Raw genomic sequence first — 21,722 nt, forward strand, 5'->3', positions numbered from 1 at the left:
ACACAGAATGTCAGGACTGGAAGATACTTTAGAATATACAATGTAAGAACTGGAAGGGACCTCAGAACATTGAATGCTAGGACCTTAGAAAGGACTTTAGAACATAGAATGTCAGAGATAGAAAAGACTGGGTTTTATAAACTTATTTTTTTTAAAATAATTTTATTTCTGTATGCTTGGTTTCCTTTGTGATCTTGTATGTTTTCTTGTAAGAATTTAAAAACATTTTGAGGAATCCCTAGGTTTCACCAAATTTCCAATAGAATCTGTGACACAAAAACAGTTAAAGTTCCTGCTCTAGACCAACTTCTTCTTATAGTTGGGGAAACAGGTCCAAAGAGGGGAAGAAGAAACTTGATCAGAGTTACACAGAGAATTAGTAGGAGAGCTGGAACTAGAACCCACGTATCCTGGACTTTCAATTCAATGTTCTTTCCATTATACCAGTTTTCCTCTCTCTTGGCCTCACTTTTCTGGTCTGTAAAATGATGGTATTGGGCTAGAATATTTCCAAGAAGTCCTTGAATCTCTGATATTCTTTGATTTCCTAAGGTTTTATAAATTCCCAACATCCTATTCCATCCCTGACCCAAACAATTCTTCAGAGTTCTTCCTGCTTCTTTCCCACATCTTGTATCATTTACTCTCTCATCTGAGCTACTTTGTTCTTAAAGTAGGAAAGGGTAAAATGCAGTAGGGGAGAGGGCAATGAATTGGAGAGAAAAGAAAGCAGACTCTATTCTCCTATTCTGTCATGGAAACAGTAAGCCAGCATGATCTCTGGTAGAGAGACAGGATCATAGGTATTAAAGTTGGAAGTGTCTTGGGAGTTCAAATAAATTCTCCCTCTCCTACCCCCACTCCCATTTTAGAGATGAAACTGAAGCCCAGGAAAGGAAAAATAGTTTCTCAATCAAGCCTTTGGATGGTCAGGCCTGACTTACCTTTTCTTTTCTTTTTTCCTTCAGGAAAACACCAAAACTAACAGACAAAATTTATCAGCAAATCTTTTAAAAAGGCTGCAGGTTTTTAGAGAGCTCCTTCCAAAAACCTCTGATTTTAGCTTTGGAAGCCCTGAATGCCTTGCTTAGCTGTCCACCATTGCATAGGAGATACAGGTGGCCCTATTGGATGTTTGTTGGTAAGAGACTGGGATAGGGTAAGAATCCGACTTCTTAGATGTGACTTGAAAGACCATAGTCTTCCTTCTTCTTCCTTTATTCCATAAAGTCTAGAGAATAGAGAAAAGCATTCATACGCTTGTCCCGCTCTGTCACTAAAAATACCGTACTAGGGGAAGGGGAATATTTTTGGAAGATAAACTGCCCAGCCTCCTTGAGCCTCAGTTTCCCATAAACAGATCCTCTCAGTATGTCTCTTTCTATCTTTCCTCACATCCCTCACCCCACATCTTTGTGAAGTTTGCAGATGAAAAGAGTTATCCAAATGCCAAATGTAATTAACACTGATCCAAGTGAAATAGAAAGAATTCAATTTACTATTTACGTTCTTCTTTTCCTTCCTTGTACAAGTTTCGGGTTTTAAATAGCTTTGAGAAAGTGGGGGACACAGCAGAATATAGCTAGAGATCACAACAACCCTAATCTCCAGGGCTGTACCTTTAAGGCAGCTTAAAAAAGGAGGTGAGAAATGTATTGAAAAGTATGAAACTGTCACCCTTCAAGCTCCCTTTCCAGAGCCATGTACCACACTGTTCTGTAGTGGGAAACAATGGAAGGTCATCTATTCAACTTCCCATGGTGCTCCAGATGTTCCTGAGCACTGCACTTCCTCATAAGTTTTAATCCTGCTTGCTGATTTATTAGCTTGTTAATCTACTCCAACATAACTTTGCTCTAGCACACAGAGACTAGAATGATTCCTTTCCTCCATCCAAGTTACATCCCCTATATATATATATATATATATATTTTCAAAAACAGATGTTATAGGGCAGGTATGATAATCACAGACAAAATCTTGGCATTTCTTCTACACTTCATTCCCAATCCCACTCTCTTGAGACCCTACATCCACTAGAATTAGAAGGATCCCTCTTTAACAACATTAACAATTAAGGTTAATTATAATAATAACTGAATAACGTTGCAGTACTTTTTACTTGTTGGTATTCACATTTACATAGCATTTTAAGGTTCATCAAGCTTTCCCTCACAATAGCTCCATGTGGTATTTAGTGCAAACATTCTTATTCTCATCTTAAAGATGAGGAAACTGAGAATTAGAGTTAACAGAACTTACTCACAACTAGTCACAGAAAGAAATTATCCAACATTGGTCTTCTGACCTTGAGTCCAATTCCAGTAAGCTGAGAAGGTCTTTTTAAAAGAAAATCCACCTTTAAACACATTCTATACAAACACACAAACACATACACAACCGTAGACGTTTGCTAAATGCTGTTAGGGTGATTTATATTAATTATTTTTTTTTCCTGTTCAAAAAGGGTTCATTGCCATGTTACTAGATTAAAAATACAGGCTTGAGACAAGTCATAACCTCTTTGAGTCTTTTTTTAACCTATAAAATGGGAATAATAATAACTAGCTTTCTTATCTCACAAGATGTTTTATCAGGATCAACAAAGACAGTGTAAGAAAAGCCCTCTGAAAGATTTAAGGCCCTCTACAGTCAGAGAGCACTATTATTATTAAATTGACAGTGCGGCTAGTGCTTTTAAAATATCTTTCAGTTTATAAAAAGTTTAATTACCTGCAACTTTTCAGCTATTATGTAAAAATGAGATACAACCATACTTCTCTGGTGGCAGACATTAGAAAGCCAAGTGAATTTAAGCTGTGTCAATCACACAATAATAGATTTAGAGCTGAAAGTGACCTTAGAGGTGATCTAGGCCAATTATCTTATTTTATATATGACTTGCCAAGAATCACATAACTCATAAGTGAGTGAAGTGGAGTTTGAACTCAGGTCCCCTTGCCTCCAAGTACAGCATGCTATTCAATACCTCATGATATAATCATTCCAGAAACCGCTAAGGACTTTCATTTCTCAGCAAGAGACTAGACTTACAAAAACAAATTTAACCAAAAAAAAAAAAGGAAGGAAGAAAGAAAAAGGTCAAAAGATGTTAATTGACTGGGCCAAAGTTATGCAGGCATTAAATAGCAGAGACAATTGCCAACCTGAATTCTCTGACTTCCAATCCTATTCTCCTGCATTGCAGGGGGCAGGGGGACTACCTACCTAGCTTGAGGGAGCCTTTGCCCCCCTTTAGCAGTCAGTCCTGCAATGCTAGACATGAGGTTTCTCACATACACTCAGTTGTTCAAACAACCAGACTAGTTGGGGATCCAGTGGTGAGAAAATTCTGGGAAGAAATACCCAACATGACAATAGCAGCTAACACATATAGCATTTTAAGTTTTGCAAAGCTCTTTATATATATTATCTTACTTGATCTTCACACAGTCCAGTAGAATTAGAAGTGTCCCTCTTTACCAACATCAACAATTAAAATTAATAACACTAATAATAATAAAATAACATTGCAGCACTTTCTGTTGTTACTCACATTTGCATAGCATTTTGAGGTTCACAAAGCTTGCTCCTTGTGGTATTTAGTACTATCCTTATCCCCATTTTACCGATGAGGACAAAGATGCTGAGAGAAATTAAGGGACTTGCCAAGGGTCACGTAACCCATAAGGGTGTGAACCAGAGTTTTAACTCAGGTCTCTGCCTCCAACTTCAGCTAATGACTGCCTCATGATATAATCATTCCAGAAATCCTCAAGGACTCTTATTACACAAGAAACTAGGTTTACAAAAACAAAACAAAAAAACAAACAAATAATCCCCTGGAACAAGGATCAATTGACTTAAATTATCATGAAGGCATAACTGTCCCCCTTCTTAAATCAATTTGAGAGAAAAAAGGAGTGAGAGTGAGAACATTGTATATCCAATGGAATGGGGGTGAGGAGGAGGGCATCTGAATGGAGATGGAATTGAAATGCTCGAAATCACTGAATTCATTAGTGACTTAATAGTACCCGGATCTTCTAAGTTCTAGTCTAGAAGCAGTGCAACACAGCGTGGAGAATGCTGGAATCAGAGTAAGGAAGAATCACATTCATATCGCATCTCTAACGTGCAGAGTTCTACTTGTATGAACTTGGCCAATCTACCTAACTTTGCTGGGCCTCAGAAGTTTTCCACTTCTGTAAAAAGAGAGGGTTAGACTCCAGAGTTTTTGAGGTACCTTCCATCTCTGGATCTGTGATCCTCTAATTCTCACTCTCATACCCTATCAGTTGTCAGTTATCACCACAACATCCCTCACATATATCCTCTTCTCTACACTCACAAAACCACCGCCCTAGCTCACACCCTTAACACATTTCACCTGGACTGCTGCAAAAAAGCCCTTTAATTGATATCCCTTCCTCAAGAAGTTAGGGAAGCTAAGTGGCTCAGTGGACAGAGTGCTGGACCTGGAGTCATGGAGGCTCCTCTTTATGAGTTCAGATCTAGCCTCAGACACTTACTAGTTTCCTCATCTGTAAAATGAGCTAGAGAAGGAAATGGCAAACTGCTCCAATATCTATGACAAGAATATATGTGACCCTGGGCAAGTCACTTAACCCTGTTTGCCTCAGTTTCCTCATCTGCAAAAAGAGCTGGAAAAGGAAATAGCAAACCACTGTAGTATCTTTGCCAAGAAAACTCCAAATGGGATCACAGAGAGTTGGACAGAGTTGAGATGACTGAATAACAACAATAAAAAGAACTTTGAAAGTCACTTCAGTATCTTTACCAAGAAAACCCCAAATAAGGTCAAGAAGTAGTCAGACAGGACTGAAAATGACTGAGCAACAACACCTCCTTGAGCATCTGCTCTCTTTAACCCAGCTTCCACACTGAGATCAAAGTAATTTTCTTAAAGTGTAGGTCTGACTGTCATCCCCCTATTCAATAAACTAAAATGGATCCCTACATATACACGTCTGTTTGATATTTAAATCTCTTCACAAGATGGCCTCTTCCCACCTTTCCAGTCTTCTCATACTTCTTCTTCTCTCACTCTGGGTTCCAGTCCTACTGGCCTATACTGCTCAGTGCCTTCACACTTGCTGTGCCCCAGGCCTGGGATGTACATCTTCCTCTCACTTCCTTCCCCCCATCCTCAGTTTGCTTCATGATTCAGCTGAAGCGGATCCTGCTTCATGAAACATTCCTCCCCCTCTCCATTTCCCATGCTATCAGCTGCTGGCACAACCTATTCTGAAACCACTCTGTATTCATTTTGTATATATTATATATATAATGGTATATGTTCATGTTGTCTTCCCCATTAGATTGCAATCTCCTCTTTATCTCCAGCACTTACCACAGGACCTAGCACTGCTGTTTAATAAATCCTTGTTGATTAATAGCTAGAAAATGGCAGAGCCAGGTCTACAAGTCAAGTCTTCTGTCTCCAAGTCCAGTGTCCTCCCTACTATACCCCACAGAGTTTGAGAATTGGGAGCCAGAAGTGACCTTAAAGATGACCTGTTTGGTAATGGACGAGAAACTGAGATAGAGAGGTCAAATGCCCTGTTTAGGATCACACATGGAATATATAATATGTCTGGGATTCAAACACAAATCAGACTCTGGGTGCAGAACCTTTCTCATTATACTCTACTGAACCAAATTCTACAATCAACCCCCAGGATTAACTTGAACTACTAAGTTTGGTTTAGCAGTCTGGGAGAACCACAGGCACTCTGCCCATTTCCCTTAAAGCCGGGCCCCTCAGGTTGGGCCAAAAGCAAACTCACTCTCTCCCTCTACTTTTCTCTCTCTCCTCTGTCTGTCTCTCTCTCTCTCTTCTTTTATATATTCATTTAGCTATTTATTTACTCATTTATCTATTTGTTCATTCATTTGTTTGTCCACTCAGTACTATCCCTTTTGGTTCCACATTTGCCCATCAATTCCTTTAGAAAGTTTAATTGCACTATGGTAATGAAACTCAGGAGCTCATTTTATAAAACACAGTAGAGAAAAATGGCGCTGGCTAATATCTAAACCGGATCATAGGATCCCATAATTAGAGCCAGAAGGGTGCATCATCTAGTTCAAACTGAGGCCCAGAGAAATAAACTGATTGGCCCAGGGTCACACAGGTAGAGCATGGGTTCAAACTTAAGCCATCTGATTCTTAGTCTAGGCCAGTGCTGCTTCCAATGATTCTCTCTGCCTCACAGTTGGAGAGTGCTAGATGGAGAAAATGGTGGCAAGCTTCTTGATTAATTTTCAGCATTTTGGGATGGCTTTCCTGTATTCTATATTTAAAAGCCTCCCTCTACCCCACCACCTTCCTCCTCTCAAAAGTATGTAGTATCTCACTGGAAAGGGGTGGGGAGGTAGAGTTTTGAAAGCTTCTGGGATCTTGTTGGATGAAAATTCAGATAACAACTCATAGCAATAATGACCATTAATATTTCATGCAATCATTAAGACTAAGCACTATCATATTACTTTCCACACAGATGGCATCTTTTAGCAGAATATCTCCTGATGTTTTAGAAAGAAAATGCAAGAAGGGAAGAGCTGCTATGAGTCCCTTCCGTAAGCTCACTTAGCCTCTATTTCCCAACCTGTAAAGCAAATGCCACACAGATAACCCATAAATGTGCTTGAAGTAGAAAAAAATGCAAAATATTCTGAGCTAATAAGGTTTGTATAAGTACAAAATCTTCCTACTTATTATCAACCCTCTAACAATCCCTTCCCAAGTCTTATTTCCAAACCCCCCCTTGCCTCCCCTGCCGATGCTTCTTAATTTCTCCTCTCTCCCACCGCTATTTATTACTGAATTCAATTCAGCAGTTAGGGAGACCATTGATAGAGTATACACTTATACAAAATAAAGCTGAATTGTCCCTGTTATAAGCCAAGATATTAAAAAATATACATCTTCCTGGTGGGTCTCCTGGAGTGTCTGATGTTAGAAACACTTAGTTCGGAATTAGATTTAACAACCCCATCGTTGCATGAAGCCTCAAATTCTGTTAGGTTGACCCAAGCGTGGAGAGGGAAGAAATGAAAGATATTCATTTGTGAATTGTTTTTTCCCCCACTTAAAACACACACACACACACACACACGCATGCATGCACGCACACATACATGCACACACATACACGCAAAACAACGTAGGCTCTGCAAAGCCCTTTGGAGTCTCTCTTCACTAAGAAGGAAATCCTTTTGCTGTTAGCAGTTCCTGCAGAGAGAGCTCTCCAGCTGCAAGATCCTGATGAGGTTAAGCATTAATTAAATTGAACTGCAAGAAAATAATTATGGGCACAGAGCCATCAGGGCGAGTTGTCACTAACCAGTAACAAAGTTGGATACAAACTCCATCAGCGGAACTGGCAGGTGGCTGTTAAAAAGAATATGAATGTGTCCCCAAAGGATAATTTCAGTGGGGGTAGGTAAGGGAGGGGATGTGGAGAGTTGGATTGCAAAGGATTAATGAGGCAAAGGGCTTGTATTTTCAACTGGAATGTAAAATGCAAACTTAGTTGTGATATCATCATTTAATCTTAATGTCCAGATGCATTCCCATTTCTAACATGCTAGTGGGACAATTAAACTTGGTGCATCAAAGTAAAATTTCCTAAATATGAGACTAGACAAAAGATTAGAAATTTTTAAGTATACAAAGGTTCATGATCCAAAAATATAATCTCATTTCCATGGATGCCATATCCTTAATCATAATTATAGAGGAAAATGAGTACAAATTAGAAGATTCAAAAATGGAGGCTTTTTTTTTGGCAGGGAGGGGGAAGTGCTGATGCCCTTTCTGTAAAAGCAACACTAGCCCCAGAGGTCTCTGTCTAAAGGGAGACTATATAAAAGGAAAGAGAATGCAATTCCTGGACTCTGGATTGATAGATGGCCTTTGGCAAGTAGGAGATAGAGGGGATGAAAAAAATTTATATGCTGAAAAATTCCAATCTTCCACCACTCTGATGAATGTTGTATACCTCTCCGAGGGAAAGACTGAAGCTTGATGGCAACACCAGAGCAAAGTTAGTCTAGAGTGACCAAAGCCAGGAGTCAAGGTGTGTTGGGAGGAGTGGAGGGGGCATTGAAGGTTGTAAGAAAGGACATCTGATAATACAGATCTAGGTAGGCAATGGGAGCAGTGGCTGGTGGAAGATTGGCAGGGCCCTACACAGATGTAAGATTCTAGAGTCTGAGTGAGATCCAGGCCCCAGGCTGGGACTTCAGATTTGAATCAAGCAAGGGTGAGGAACCTGCGGCCTTAGAGCCATATGTGACCTTCTAGGTCCTCAAATGCAAACCTTTGACTGAATCCAAACTTCACAGAACAAATTCCCTTAATAAAAGGATTTGTTCTGTAAAACTTGGACTCAATCAAAAGGCTGTACCCAAGGACCTAGAAGTCCATATGTGGCCTCTAGACCACAGGTTCCCCACCCCTGGCTCTAGTTTCTACCACTGACCCAGTTTGCGACCTTGACAAAGTCGTTTCCTTTCTCTGAGCTTTAGTTTTCTCCTTGATTAAATAAGAGGCCTGGTCTAGATTGTCTATAAAGTTTCTTCCAGTTTTAATAATCCAATTAAGGACTTAGGACAGGGTCTGAGCAGGAGCAGCACCAGAGAGCAGGGTTGGGAGGCTCTAATGCCACAGAAAAGGACATTTCTTCTCTCCCCTCTTTAATGCTCCCTGATCACTGAGGCATGTTCAGGACTACCCGCATTTATAGATCATTGTGAAACAGAGGCCAGGCACCTACAGGTGAATTCTTCTTTTGATGGAAGAAAAGACAGAAATTCTAGTAATATCTCCCTGATCTCCTAGTAAGAACACAACTGTACAATGCTTTTATTGTTTTCTTTTTCAAAAGAATCTCACAAATATGGAAGGATCACTGGATATGGAGACCTTGGTTTTCATTTCAGCTTTATTGCTAATATTACACGTGAATTTCATCAAATCACATCCCCTCCGTAAATCCATTTCATATACATACACACACACACACACACACACATACATATATATAATGAGTTTACAGATATATATGAATATATATAATAAATATATGGTATAATGGATATATTACGTACAGGGTTTATAGATATATAATACATTAGATAAATATATAATATACAGTATAATGATATGTATCTATTACACTATATATTTATATATGTATATATGTTTTTATTGTACACACACAGCGCACCATGTTGTAATAGAGGGCCTGAAAATCAGGAAGTTCTGGGTTCCAATCCTGTCTCTGATGCCCCATATCAATCACACAGTCAATATGTAAGTCACTAAACCATTCAGTGCCCCCAAGCAATGCTCTGGGACTGTGAGTTTCAGAGTAGGTGCCTGTACTTGTTCACACAGGGATTTCCTCAATGGCAGCTTCTAACACTGATGAAACCACTGGTCTTTTTGAAAACAGGCAAACAAAACAAATATAGTGAACAAGGTGGAACAGGGTAGATAGAAGTGTACTGGATTTAGAGTCAAAAGTCTTGGGTTCAAAATCTGGCTTTGCTATTTAGCTGTATGACCTTGGAAAAAGCACCCTGCCCCTGCCTCTGCCCCCACAGGACTGAAGAAGGGATTTGAAGTATAAGACCTCTAAGGTCTCTTACAGTTTAGCTAGTCTATGATTCTAGGACTTGATAATCTCTAAGATTCCTTTCAGGCTCTGATCCTAATAACAGCCTTGTAAGAACTCTTTCAGTTCTAAAACTCTGATTCCTTAAGAGTCCCCCCCCCAAGAAAAAAATATATATGTATATATAAATATATATTTTTCCCTACACACACACACACACACACACACACACACACACACACACACATATATGTTCTATTTTTACAGATGGTAAAACTAAGACCAGAGAAGGGGAAATGATTTTCCCAGATTAGTGGTGAAGTAAGGTTTCTCAAAAACAAATGGCCTCCCATGCCACCATGCTTCCAGACTACTTAGCATGAAAAACTTGGAACTGCAACCACTTCCCCCCTCAGCTGACAGACGGATGGCCTAATGACCTCTCTCTAGTATTTGCTTGACACTGCATAGGAGAGCCTTCTGCAGGAAACATAGCCACAGGCTTGTGGGAACCTGCTTTGCCTGGGCAGACCAGAAAGGATTGAATGAGAAAACTCCAGCATATTTCAGGCCCACATGCCAAACTGCCTGAAGGAGACAGACACTTTTAGGAAAGCAAAGTTTTCTGAGAGACATGTCAGGGAAGATTTATGTCAAGGCAGCTGTGTACTCTGCTTCTAAATCAGTACTCCCCTGACAGGAAGGGAGAATCCAGGGAGGACAGCAAGCATATGGGGGTCCCTACATGGATCATCTTTCTTTGGGAAAAATAAATGTGGTACAGGGGAAAGAAAACTAGATTTGGAATTGGAGGCCCTGGGTTCAAATCCTGTCTATGCCATTTGCTCCATGTTTGACCTTGGGCAAGTTAAGTTCTTTAGGCCTCAATTTCTTTATCTGTTAAACGATGACCCCACCCCCACTCCATCTCCTGTCTCTGTGTCTGTTCTCCAATCTTGCCTTCTCCATTTCAGCTTCTTAGAATATCTACTTTCCTTCAAAGTTTAGCTCAGGTGCTACCTTCTATCTAAGGCCTTTCCTGATTCCCCCAGCAGCTAGTACACCCACCTTCCCCAATTACCTTGTATTTGTCTTATATATTTACATATGCACATGCTTTGTTTTATTTTAGACCATAGCATGATTTCTTTGGCAGTGGGAAGTCCTCTCCTAATGCAGTTTAGCACCTGCACAACTTATGGTTCTGAAGAGTTGCCAGGGACACTGAGAGGTTAAGGGTCTCACCCAGGGTCACACAGCAAGTAAATGGAAAAGGCAAGACTCCTCTCTTTCTAATTCTGTGGTTTATCTTTAACCAAGATACCATGTTGCTGCTCACTTCCATGTTATTTCTCCCAATAGAATGTAAGCTCGTCGAAGGCAGGAGCTGCTTCATTTGTCTCATTGTATCCTCAATGTCAGGCACAGAGAAGACAGTTGATAAATGCTTGTGGATTAAGTGAGTTGGAAATTGAACTTGATCACCTTGAAGGTCCCTTTCCTGATGCAAATATATGATGTGATCTAAGAAATGCTGCCTGAGGTAGTAGCACTTTGTATGCCTCATTCTAGTTCTACGGTACTGGGGAAAACATGCCTCCTCTTTAAGCCTCAGTTTCCTCACCTGTAAATTAAAACACTACTACAATACCTAAGACGCTGTGTCATTTTGAAGATCAAATGGGAAAGTGTGTGTAAAAATCTATTTGACAACTTCAAGGCCATACAAAGCCTTTTAATGGCAGTGGCAGATGATTATAAGGACTGATTAGAGAACCCATCAGGATTTCAGAAATAATAGAGATGATCTGCTCCAATCCCCTCATTTTACAGAGGAATAAAAAGGCCCAGAGTTAAAATGACTTACCTAAGGTAACAAAGGGAGTCAGTGGCAGTCAGGACTAGAACCTTGACCTCAGTTTCTCAGCCTGAAGCTCCTGAATTTGGCTGCCTCAAAGTCCTGACCTAGGAGTGAGCTTAGGGGAGGTTCCTACTGCATAAGGGATGTTTCACAGGCCAAACTGCTGCCCCTAGGTAGAAAGCAGCTGCTAAAGAGGAAAGTAGGGATGGCCTACAGAGTGTCTACTAGCATGGTCCCCTCTCTTAGGAAAGAGAGGCTGTTTCTGGTAAGTGGCTGTTCAATATTTAAGCATGGCCGTAGCCAAATAAGCCAAATAATTTAAAACCATTAAAGACTCTGAATATTGTCTTCAAACTAAGTGAATAATTTATGGGCTGAGCTGTAATAAAAGGAAAACCTAACACAAGGGAAACACACCCAGAATAAGAGATCAGTTTTCAGACTTATAAATAAATGAACACACTCCATGAGTAAACGGGCTAGACAGTGTTTCTGTCTCTGGGTGTACACTTGTCACCAGGGAATTGGAAGGCAAATAACCATGGAATAAGTGTGGTGCAGCTTGCCACCTGGCTTGCGATGGAGACTAGAGATGTCTGTTCCTTGGGCAACTGGGAAGATGTCAACCACACACAACTGTTGTGAACTCCTGGATTAGTCCCAGAGTATGTTCATTAGCAAATTTTTGTGCATGGTACTATGTTAATACTCATAGGAGTAGGTAAAATTCTCAATAAAAGCAGACCTCAGACATCATGTACAGTGCTGTACAAATTACTTGGGACAAAGTGAAATAATTAGATTGATTGCCATACAATAAGCTTTAAATTTGCATCTTTAAAAAAAACTCATACTATGCAATATGTCCTTATTTTTCCGCAGTCATTTGTTTTACATTGGTTTGACATTAAATTTAGATGATTTTGACATGTATGCTTTAATTTTTCCAGCACGAAACCACACCACATTGGAAACTAAGAGTACATTTCATAAACAATTTTTTTAAGTCTGGCCTTGATTATTGCTCATTAATTTCTAATGAGGTTTAAATCCAGTGAGTTTCCAGGAAATAAAGCATGTTGATCTCTACCTTTTGGATAAATTTCTCAACTTTTTGGTGATTTGTGGCATGGCACAATGCTATCTTCCTGTATTATGTCTCCATTTGGAAATTTCTGTAATTCTGAAACAGCTGCTTCTAAGAAATTCTTCTTGTCCTCTTTAAATGAAAATATTTAATAGAGTTTATCACTTGCCTATAGGGGACAAAACTTCCATATTTATTTAAAGTAAAAACAAATAAATCTCCTAAATATATTGGGGGGGGTATTGAACTTTTATAGTTTGATGATGATGTTTTAGAGTCTAATGAATCTCACAAATTGACCTGGACCTTTTTCTGACAATAATTTTGGTGTAGCTTTAAATGAAAAAATTAGTTTCATCAATAAAAATTACCATTTTTAAAACTTCAGTACTCATTTTATATCTTTTATGTGAAAAATGTTTTTCTTCATATCAATAATGAGTTTTGTTGTCTATTTTGCTTTTTTTAAAATTAGTCTTCTCATTGTTCTTCCAAATTTGAGAAGCCTAGGCCATGCTGAGGAGCATCATCTAATACCTCTTCTGGCTGTCTAGTCCCTCTGAAGGTTTTTCATTTGTTTGATTGTTTGTTTTTAGAATTCATTAGACTGTTTTATAGCAATAATTTGCCAGTTTTGTGGCACTTTTTTCCATTTTCAAATTCATTTTCCTTTACACTTGGGTGTGAGGGATACTTTTTCAATGAGCTTAAATTATCCTTGAAATGCTGATTTCCCCATGCCATTCTCTAAGAATGACTAAATTGTTCTTATTAAAAGCTATAACCTCTGCATAGAAATATTCATTCTCAAAAAAACCCCAAAGAATTAAAAATACACCCAAAAAACTTAACAATGAAACTTTTGTAGAGCATAAAATAGAACACTCAATTGAAAGAGAACCAATTAAGAGTGGGGAACTCATCTCAACCTGGTTTCATCTGCTCAAAGTCAGACATTCTAGGTCAGCCTAGCATTCACAGAAGCACCTAAATATGACCACTACTATCACAAAATACAACTCTATCAAAATTTTTGCTCGTCCCAAATTATTTGCACACTATAGCATCCCTGACAAATGAGCACCTAGTGCCTAATGATCACTGCTGATGATATCTTAAGGCAGTCCCCTGCTTCTCTGGCTGGTTCTCAATTGCTGGGCAAATGATTATCAGAAAAAAAATAGGAGATCACGGACTCATAGAGACAGAAGAGATAGAAGGAGATGAATAGAAGAGAATACATTTTGTAGAGGAGGTCTAAGAATGAAACCCACATGTTCTGGCTTTAATCTAGTGTTCTTTCGACTCTGTCATTCTGATTGTGTCCACCCTCTTGCCTTTGGGTGGATGAACATCCAGACCACCAAGCATGGCTGAACATCTCATTTACTTCTTCATCTCAAAATCTCATGTTCTCTCCTCCTTTCCCTCAGTTCCTAACAAAGAGGTGGTACTTCTTGCAAAAGTCAACCCGTATATATGCACCCTTGTCCCAACCTATCTTTTCAGCCTTATTGTACACTGCTCCCCCTCTCATACTTTCTGATCTAGCCAAACTGACTTTCTGTTCCTCATACATGTCACTGTCTCTGTTCTGTCTCTGTGATTTTGTACTGGTCACCCGCAATATCTAGAATATACTCCATATTTTCCTCTGCCTTAAAGATTTCTCCTGTATGATGCTATGCCTGATCCTTCCAAATGCTAGCATTATCCCTCCCAATCTGCCTCATATTTATCCATTTTTTATTTATGTGGGTGTATTTAGTCACTTTTCAATTGTATCTGACTCTCAATCACCCTATTTGGGATTTTCTTAGCAGAGATATTGTAGTGGTTTGCCATTTCCTTCTTCAGCTCATTTTACAGATGAAGAACTGAGGCAAACAGGGTTAAGTAATTTGCCCAGGGTCACATAGCTAGTAAAAGACTGAACCCAGATTTGAACTCAGGAAGAGGAGTCTTCCTCATTCCAGGCCCAGCATTCTATTGACTGTGCCACCCAGCTGCCCACTTTATATTTATATGTGTATTTGTTTTCTCTCTTATTAGAATGTAAGGTCCTTGTAAGTAGGGATTATTTTATTATTTGTATTTATATTTCCAGTGCCTCACACAGTACCTGACAAACAGTAGGCACTTAATAAATGCTTTATATTGATAGATATATTGATTCTTGAAGGTTTCTAGAGGTGAAGTTTCTATGACCTCCCTATTCTAGGGTTTGATCTTCTAAACGTTAAAGTTCTCCTTTCCATCTACCTCAAATTTCTCCTGTTTCAAGTGAATCCCATTTCTTTTTGTTCAGTCATCCCTGGACAACTGCTTAGCATCTGGCTCCCCCAGACTTTAGAGACGACATTTAATTCTTTTTATTCCTTCTCCTTTAGAGATAAATGAATATATTATGCTCTTTAATATCAACTGTGCTTTCTACACAGGAGACAAGGCAGGATGAAAGCGTTGGACATAGTTTTAATGATGCTCTAAACTCAACACTATTGTCTCTATACTGCCAACTCCATCTGCTAGAAATCACTAGGCACCTCGTCTGGGGAAAGACAGAAATTAATGAACCACAGCCATGCCAGGTGCTCCTTCTGAACCAGGCCAAAAGGCCAACTGTTATCAGGGCAGTGTTGGGGAGCAAAGATTATCTATCTAAAAGACAATAAAGCCCTTTAGTAGGTTGGACTCTAGGAATTCAAAATTTGTAGGGACAGAGACAATGAATGGGCTACTTTTATCTCCACTTCTTCAGCCTCTACTCAATTAATCAATAAGTGTTCATTTATTAATTTCCAACTCTGAGCCAAGCATGGTGTTAGCTTCTGAGGATAGAAAGATAAAAATAAATAGTTCCTACCTCCCAGGAGCTTAACTTCTAATGGGATTGGGGAAATATGTACATGTATAACTTTATACAAAATATATATGAGGGAAATTTGTGGGGAGAAGGCATTAGCAATGGGGTTGGGGGCAGGGATGATTTCATAGGAGGTGGCACTTCAGGTGACCTTGAAAGAAACTAAGTCTTCCAAGATATTGAGGTGTCTGGGAGTGGATTTCAGGAATAAGAGATTACCAGCCTCGAAGTACAAAGGCATGGAGACAAGAAATAGAGTGTTCCATGAGCAACAGAAAGAAGGCCCGTTTGGATGGACGGTAGAGTGTGTGAAAGGGAATGATGTCTAATAAAGCTAACAGAAGAGAGTTCGTGTAGTAAATTAATTCTGTAAACATAATTTCAAAATGGGTCAATGTTCTAGATCAACCTATAGGATTTTTGAAGCATCTCTTTGAATGACAATTAATTACGCTAACTGAAAGCAATTCTTATCTATTCAGTAAAGCAGGTTCCCTAGGAACTTCTAACCAGAAAATTTTGGCTAGTCAATAGTCCACATTACTGTTATTATTTGGGTCTTTAAAAATGACATAGCTATGAACATGTTTTATAATTGAACTTGCTTTTCCCTCAAATTAGGGAGGATAGACTGCTCCATAAAAGTAAAGCTTCTAAAAGCAAAGTAGGAAGGCAGAGAAACTAGTCTAGGCTGAGGGTAAGTAAGTCATACCAACCAATACTTCATATAATCATGGAATCTCTAGTCTAATCTATAGCCAAATAGGAATATATTCTCCAGTATTCTTGACAAGCAGCCATCTGATTTATACTCAAAGACTTTTGTAGTACAAAATCTACTGTTTCCTGAGGTAGGCCATTTCATCTTAGGATAGATTTAATTATTTATAAATTCTTTGGTTTTTTTTCTTTCTTATTAATAAGATAAAATTTTTATTTTATTCTATTTTTGCTTCTGATCTTTTTTATTTATTTTATTTTTAATTTATGGAATAAAACAAGCATTTCCATAACATAGTATCAATAAAAAAGATGATTAAATGTTAAATTGCAAATCTATTATGTACAATTTGCTATTCCTTTTAAATATGTAATAAAGTTATCATGTAAATTTCTTTTTTTTTATTTCCCCTCCCCATTCCTTGCCCTAGATATGGCTACCATTAGACACAAATGGAACATGAAACCTGTCTTTGTTTCTTTCCTACCTCACTCTTATTTCTGTCTTCTTGAGCTAATATGAACAAAATTCATACTACAAATGCTTGAAGAAACCTAATATGCCTATTTCTTAACCTTCTCTTCTTCAAGCAAATCATTCCAAGTTCTTTGAACTGATCTATGTGTTTTATGTTTGAAAGTACTCTGATCATACCACCCCCCCTCCAGATGCATGCTAGTTTTCAATGCATATCTCAAAATATGACATCTAGAACCAAATAATTTGTATTCAGCATGGTGCTAGGCAAATTAGGGATAGAGACAGTTGGATACATAAGACTTAGATACATGAAATAACTATAGAACGATTCATGAAATTAAAACAACAACACATATGATTAAAGTTGTCCAAAATATAAACATTATCCAGAAGAGGGAGAAGTCAGTATGGCCTGAAATAGTCAAGGTACTTTTAATGAACAAGAGACCTGTTGGGATGGGCCTTGAAGGATGGATAGAATTTGGCGACATGGAGAAGTGGGCATGTCAGAGGGCCAGCTAAAGCAGAAGGAGAATTTAACATGAAATTTCACACACACACACACACACATATTTATGGGAAATGGATGGGGAACAAGAATAGACAATGAGGGGAAGGGCCTAAGCAGAGAGTAAGTACAGAGGATCCATGTAATATAAGGCTGTAGAGATAAGGGGGATGATTGTCAGGCCAAAAGTTAAGACTATGTTTCCAACTTCTGTACTGGCTTCTGGTCTTCTGCCTGAGTTCAAATTCAGGTTTTGGTTTTGCCACTGAAGGATTAAGCCTCAGAGAAGTGAATGATGTCACTCAAATCAAATGTATTTTCAAGGCTACATGAAGAACTAAAATCTGCTTTTACCGAGTTTTGGGTATTTTCTGCTCTTCCAGCATTTCCCATTGTCAATTAACCAAATATCAAAATGATCAGATGGAGAGCTGAAAGGGAACAAAAAGTTCATCTAATCTAACTCCATTTTACAGAAGAAGAAACTAATGCTGAACAATAATTACTGACTTGGCCAATGTCACACAGATGGTACATAGCTGGTAGTAGATTGTAATCATGTCTCTGGATAGTTCTAAGCACAGGAAAAAGGAGCTAGAGAGAAAAGAGCTACAAGTGAGAGGTACAATATAGTACAATGTACTACTATACATTGAGAAGAAGGTAGCAAATTATTTTGTTATTGTTTGATTGGTTTTTTTTTCTAATATTTATTAAATCAAGACCTTTGATAGCAATTTTTCTTCCTGACTAGTAAAAATATTTCCATGGACTTATGTGGAAATATTTATTTTAGGATACATTCTGGGGACACATCCTTGTTTTGTGATAATCTTTTGGTTGGATTAAACTGCTCCCAGTGGCATCAGGTATATAGTTGTAAAAGGGTCTAATGTCAAGCCCTTTAACTTCTCTGATCAGAGGGAGTATGGCACAACCGAATTCCGGAGGGGCCTACCTCTGGACTTGCTCCTTCTCTTCCGTCTTCCTGCTGATGCGTTACGGAGAGCTGGCTGGAGCTGGCCGATCTCGATGGGTGTATTGGTACGGAAACTCTCCTTGAACTTCTGCATCAGGGATTCCACGGTTTCCTGTGTCACCTCAGCAGCTACAAGGTGGGCAATGGGGCCAATGTTAAGGTAGAATGGACACCCAATATGATATATAAGCTGCCAGCCCTACACCCCACCCTCACCTACCCAATCATATCACTGATGATCATAAAATAACACCTCTAATCACCACAATGCAATTGTCATAAAAATATCTAGAGTTTTTGAGCTAGAGAGGACTTTGAACAATGGAATGTTAAATCTGGAAGGGACCTTGGAACAATGAAATGTTAGAACTGGAAGGGACCTTAGAACAATGAAATGTTAGAACTGGAGAGGACTTTGGAACAATGGAATGTTAGAGCTGGAAGAGACCTTGGAACAATGGAATGTTAAAGCTAGAAGGGACCTTTGAATTATGGAATCTTAGAACCATAAGGGACTTTGGAACACAGAATCCTATAGCATAAAGCAAATGGGAGTCAGTGAGGGGCACAGCCTTTGAACTATTCACTGAAGATAAAATCTAAAACCTTAGGCCCAGTACCATCATGCTCTAACCAAATGATTGAACAAGTATAGTAAAATAATGTTGGAATTAAAACAAGTCTCTTGGAAGAAAATTATTAGCTAGCCATCACATTTCTCCCCACTCTGCCTTCAGACCCAAACTGGATTATATCAATAGTTAGTCAATAAGGAAGTTATAAAATGGGAGGGAGCCGAAAGGGACCTATGAAAGGAAAAAAAAAAAAAGTTTGGAAGGCCAGAGGGAAAAGGAAAGAAGTGAAACAAAAGGAAAGAACCAAGTGGAGCAGAGGAAGGAACCTAAATATGAACAATAGGAAGAGAGAGAGAGGAAGTGCGCGTACACACACACACACACACACACACACACACACACACACACAATGGCAGAGGACCATTTTTGTTAGTCAGGATTCCTAAGAGAAGCACTTGTTAGAAATAATCAGAGCTAGCTGGTTCTCCTTCCTCTTCTCCCTCCCCTCTGTAGGCGCAGTAGTTTCACCCTCAAATACCATACCCCAGAGTTATATACTGCCCAATGCCATGAGACGGCTGGACATGTTAATGATGCCTGTTTCTTTGAAGGGGTTTCACCAGCCCTGGAGATAATACACCTGAAATGTCTTAGAAATGCCAGTTTCTAAGGAGCTCCATTCCAGGGCATGCTTATCGGCTCAGACAGATGCGTCTCTAGGACAGACTGATACTCAGGAGGCAGAAGCGGCTGGGCAGACACACATTTCTGACAATATGCGGGAGGCTCAGGACAGCGTCCCTGAGACACTGTCTGTTGGGAAAAGCTGTATTTGCTAAAGAAGAGAGCAGAATTGGTAATGCAGATTAACAGACTGGATGCATTATTCTTCCTTCCTTCCCTCTCCCTCTACCTCCTTCTTCCCTACTTTTCCTATTCAGACTTTTTTTAACTCCTTGATGTCCAGGAGTAAGACTTAGACTATTGTGAAATTCAAAAAGGACCACAGAATGCTGAACACAGCTCTCATAGTACATCTTTGATGCCAGGATATCAGCACACCTGGGAAAGAAGTAATGACTAGGAGCTGTGAAGGTCAATGCCATGAATCCTCTATGCATAAGACTGAGGGACAAAAAGCAAACGGATTGAGGTCATACAGCAAATAGTTAGAAGAGCCATAGTGTCTTTGTATCCTGAGCTGGCCCTAGGCAAAATATTTCCTGTTGAGTAGGGGTTCATCCTTGGAGTATCACCTCTATTATATATGTTTCTCATGCTGCTCCTACCTTTCCAGAGTCTCCCAGACCCCTCTCTCCTTAGACCTTCCCTATATGTTCTTAACCTTTCCCTTCTCTATCAAAAGGAGCTTGTTGTATATTCCATTCTCTTAGGGTCCATCTCAATGCTCCATGACAGGTAGCTAAATATAGCCCACTATTTTGCCCCAGTACTTTAGCAAATATTAATGTCTTTGTGTATTACCACTCCAATGTAGCATACTTGCATTGAATAGAGGATCTCTGGATTCACAAAGTCTTAACTCAATTCCCTCGTGAATGAATGTATTCATTCTTTCAATAAATATTTACTGAATGGCTATGTAAAAGATTTTCTGCTAGGCCTTACAGGGGATGGGGGAAGGAGTTACAAAAAGGCCTAAAAATAGGTTCCATTCCTTAAGAATAATGTATTTAAAGCTGAAAAGGTCCTTAGATTTAAATAAACGAGTCATATCTTCTCTTTTTATAAATGAGGGAACTGAGCCCAGGAGAAGGTTAGTGGCTTGTTCTGATTCACAAAGCTTGTAAGCGGCACCATCAGATTTAACTATAGGTACCATATGTGATGTTAGTTTTTTGTTTGGGCTTAATAGCACCAGGAAGGCTTCGTGGAGGAGGTGCCATTTAAGCTAGACTTTGACGACAACTGGGAAATCACAGCTTCTTACGAGTTGGAAGGGACGTCAAAGGTCACCTAGTACAACCCACACACACAAAAGAATCCTCTCTACAGAATATCTGACAAGTCATCATCCTGGCACTGCTTGAAAGTTTCCAGGGACATGTCCTCCCACTACCTGCTGAGACAGCCCTGTCTACTTTGGGATAACTGATTATTAGGAAGTCTTTCTTATATTAAACCTAACTTTACCTTTCCGCAACTTGCAGACATTATTTTTAGTTCTTCCCTTGGGACTGAAGCAGAACAAGTTTAGAAGCAGCTGGTAGAATAGTGAATAGTAGACTCCAGCTGGGTCTGGAGGCAGGAAGTTTTGAGTTCAAATCCAGCTTCAGACACTTACATCTAGGTGGTGTTGGGCAAGTCACTTAGCCTCTATTTGTCTCAGTTTCCTCAATAGCAAAATGGGGATAATAATAGTACTTACCTTCCAGGATTGTTGTGAGGATCAAATGAGAAAATATTTGTAAAAAAGTACTTATCATAGTGCCTGGAACATAGTAGGCACTTTAGGAATGTTTATTCCTTCTCTCCTTGCCCTTTCCCTCGTCCCTTTCCCACATGAGAGCTATTTAAATACTTGAACGCATCTATTATACCCCAATCAAGATTGCTCTCGGTAAGGCTAAACATTTTCAGTTACCTTTACTGGTTACAGGATGATCAATTTATAGCTGACAGAGATCTATACTAGAGAGCTCAAACCCCATTTTGGAGATGAAGTAACTGAGACCCAGAGAATTTAAGGGACTTTCCTAAGGTCACCCAGAGAGTAACTAGCAGAGTCAGGATCCTCACAAGGCATGGTTTTGAGGCCCTTCACCATCTTGCTTTCCATCATTTGCATCTTCACTGGCTTATCAATTCCCTTCAGAAATGAGGGAACTGAACCCTCTTCTACTGATGTGGTCTGACCAGGGTAAAACACCCGACCAGGTATGAACAGGTTTATTATCTTCTTGTACCTCTCAGTGCAATATAAGGTTTTATTTTCTCTCTTGGCTACCAAAGCACACCACTAACATTGAACTAGGAT

The 21,722-nt window shown here is 39.2% G+C and overlaps 1 protein-coding gene across 2 annotated transcripts in view; it reads right to left on the minus strand.

Moving 5' to 3' along the window:
* Positions 1 to 21,722, minus strand: part of LOC114047046 (astrotactin-2) — a 1,078,351-nt gene that overhangs the window by 751,075 nt on the left and 305,554 nt on the right. For both annotated transcript variants that reach the window (XM_027867720.1, XM_027867721.1), the window contains exon 4: positions 18,129 to 18,278. In XM_027867720.1, the coding sequence (XP_027723521.1) occupies positions 18,129 to 18,278 (150 nt within the window). The remainder of the gene's footprint in view (positions 1 to 18,128; positions 18,279 to 21,722) is intronic.

The sequence above is a fragment of the Vombatus ursinus genome, unplaced genomic scaffold, assembly GCF_900497805.2.
Source record: "Vombatus ursinus unplaced genomic scaffold, bare-nosed wombat genome assembly UNPS02014786.1, whole genome shotgun sequence".
NCBI classification, from domain to species: Eukaryota; Metazoa; Chordata; class Mammalia; order Diprotodontia; family Vombatidae; genus Vombatus; species Vombatus ursinus.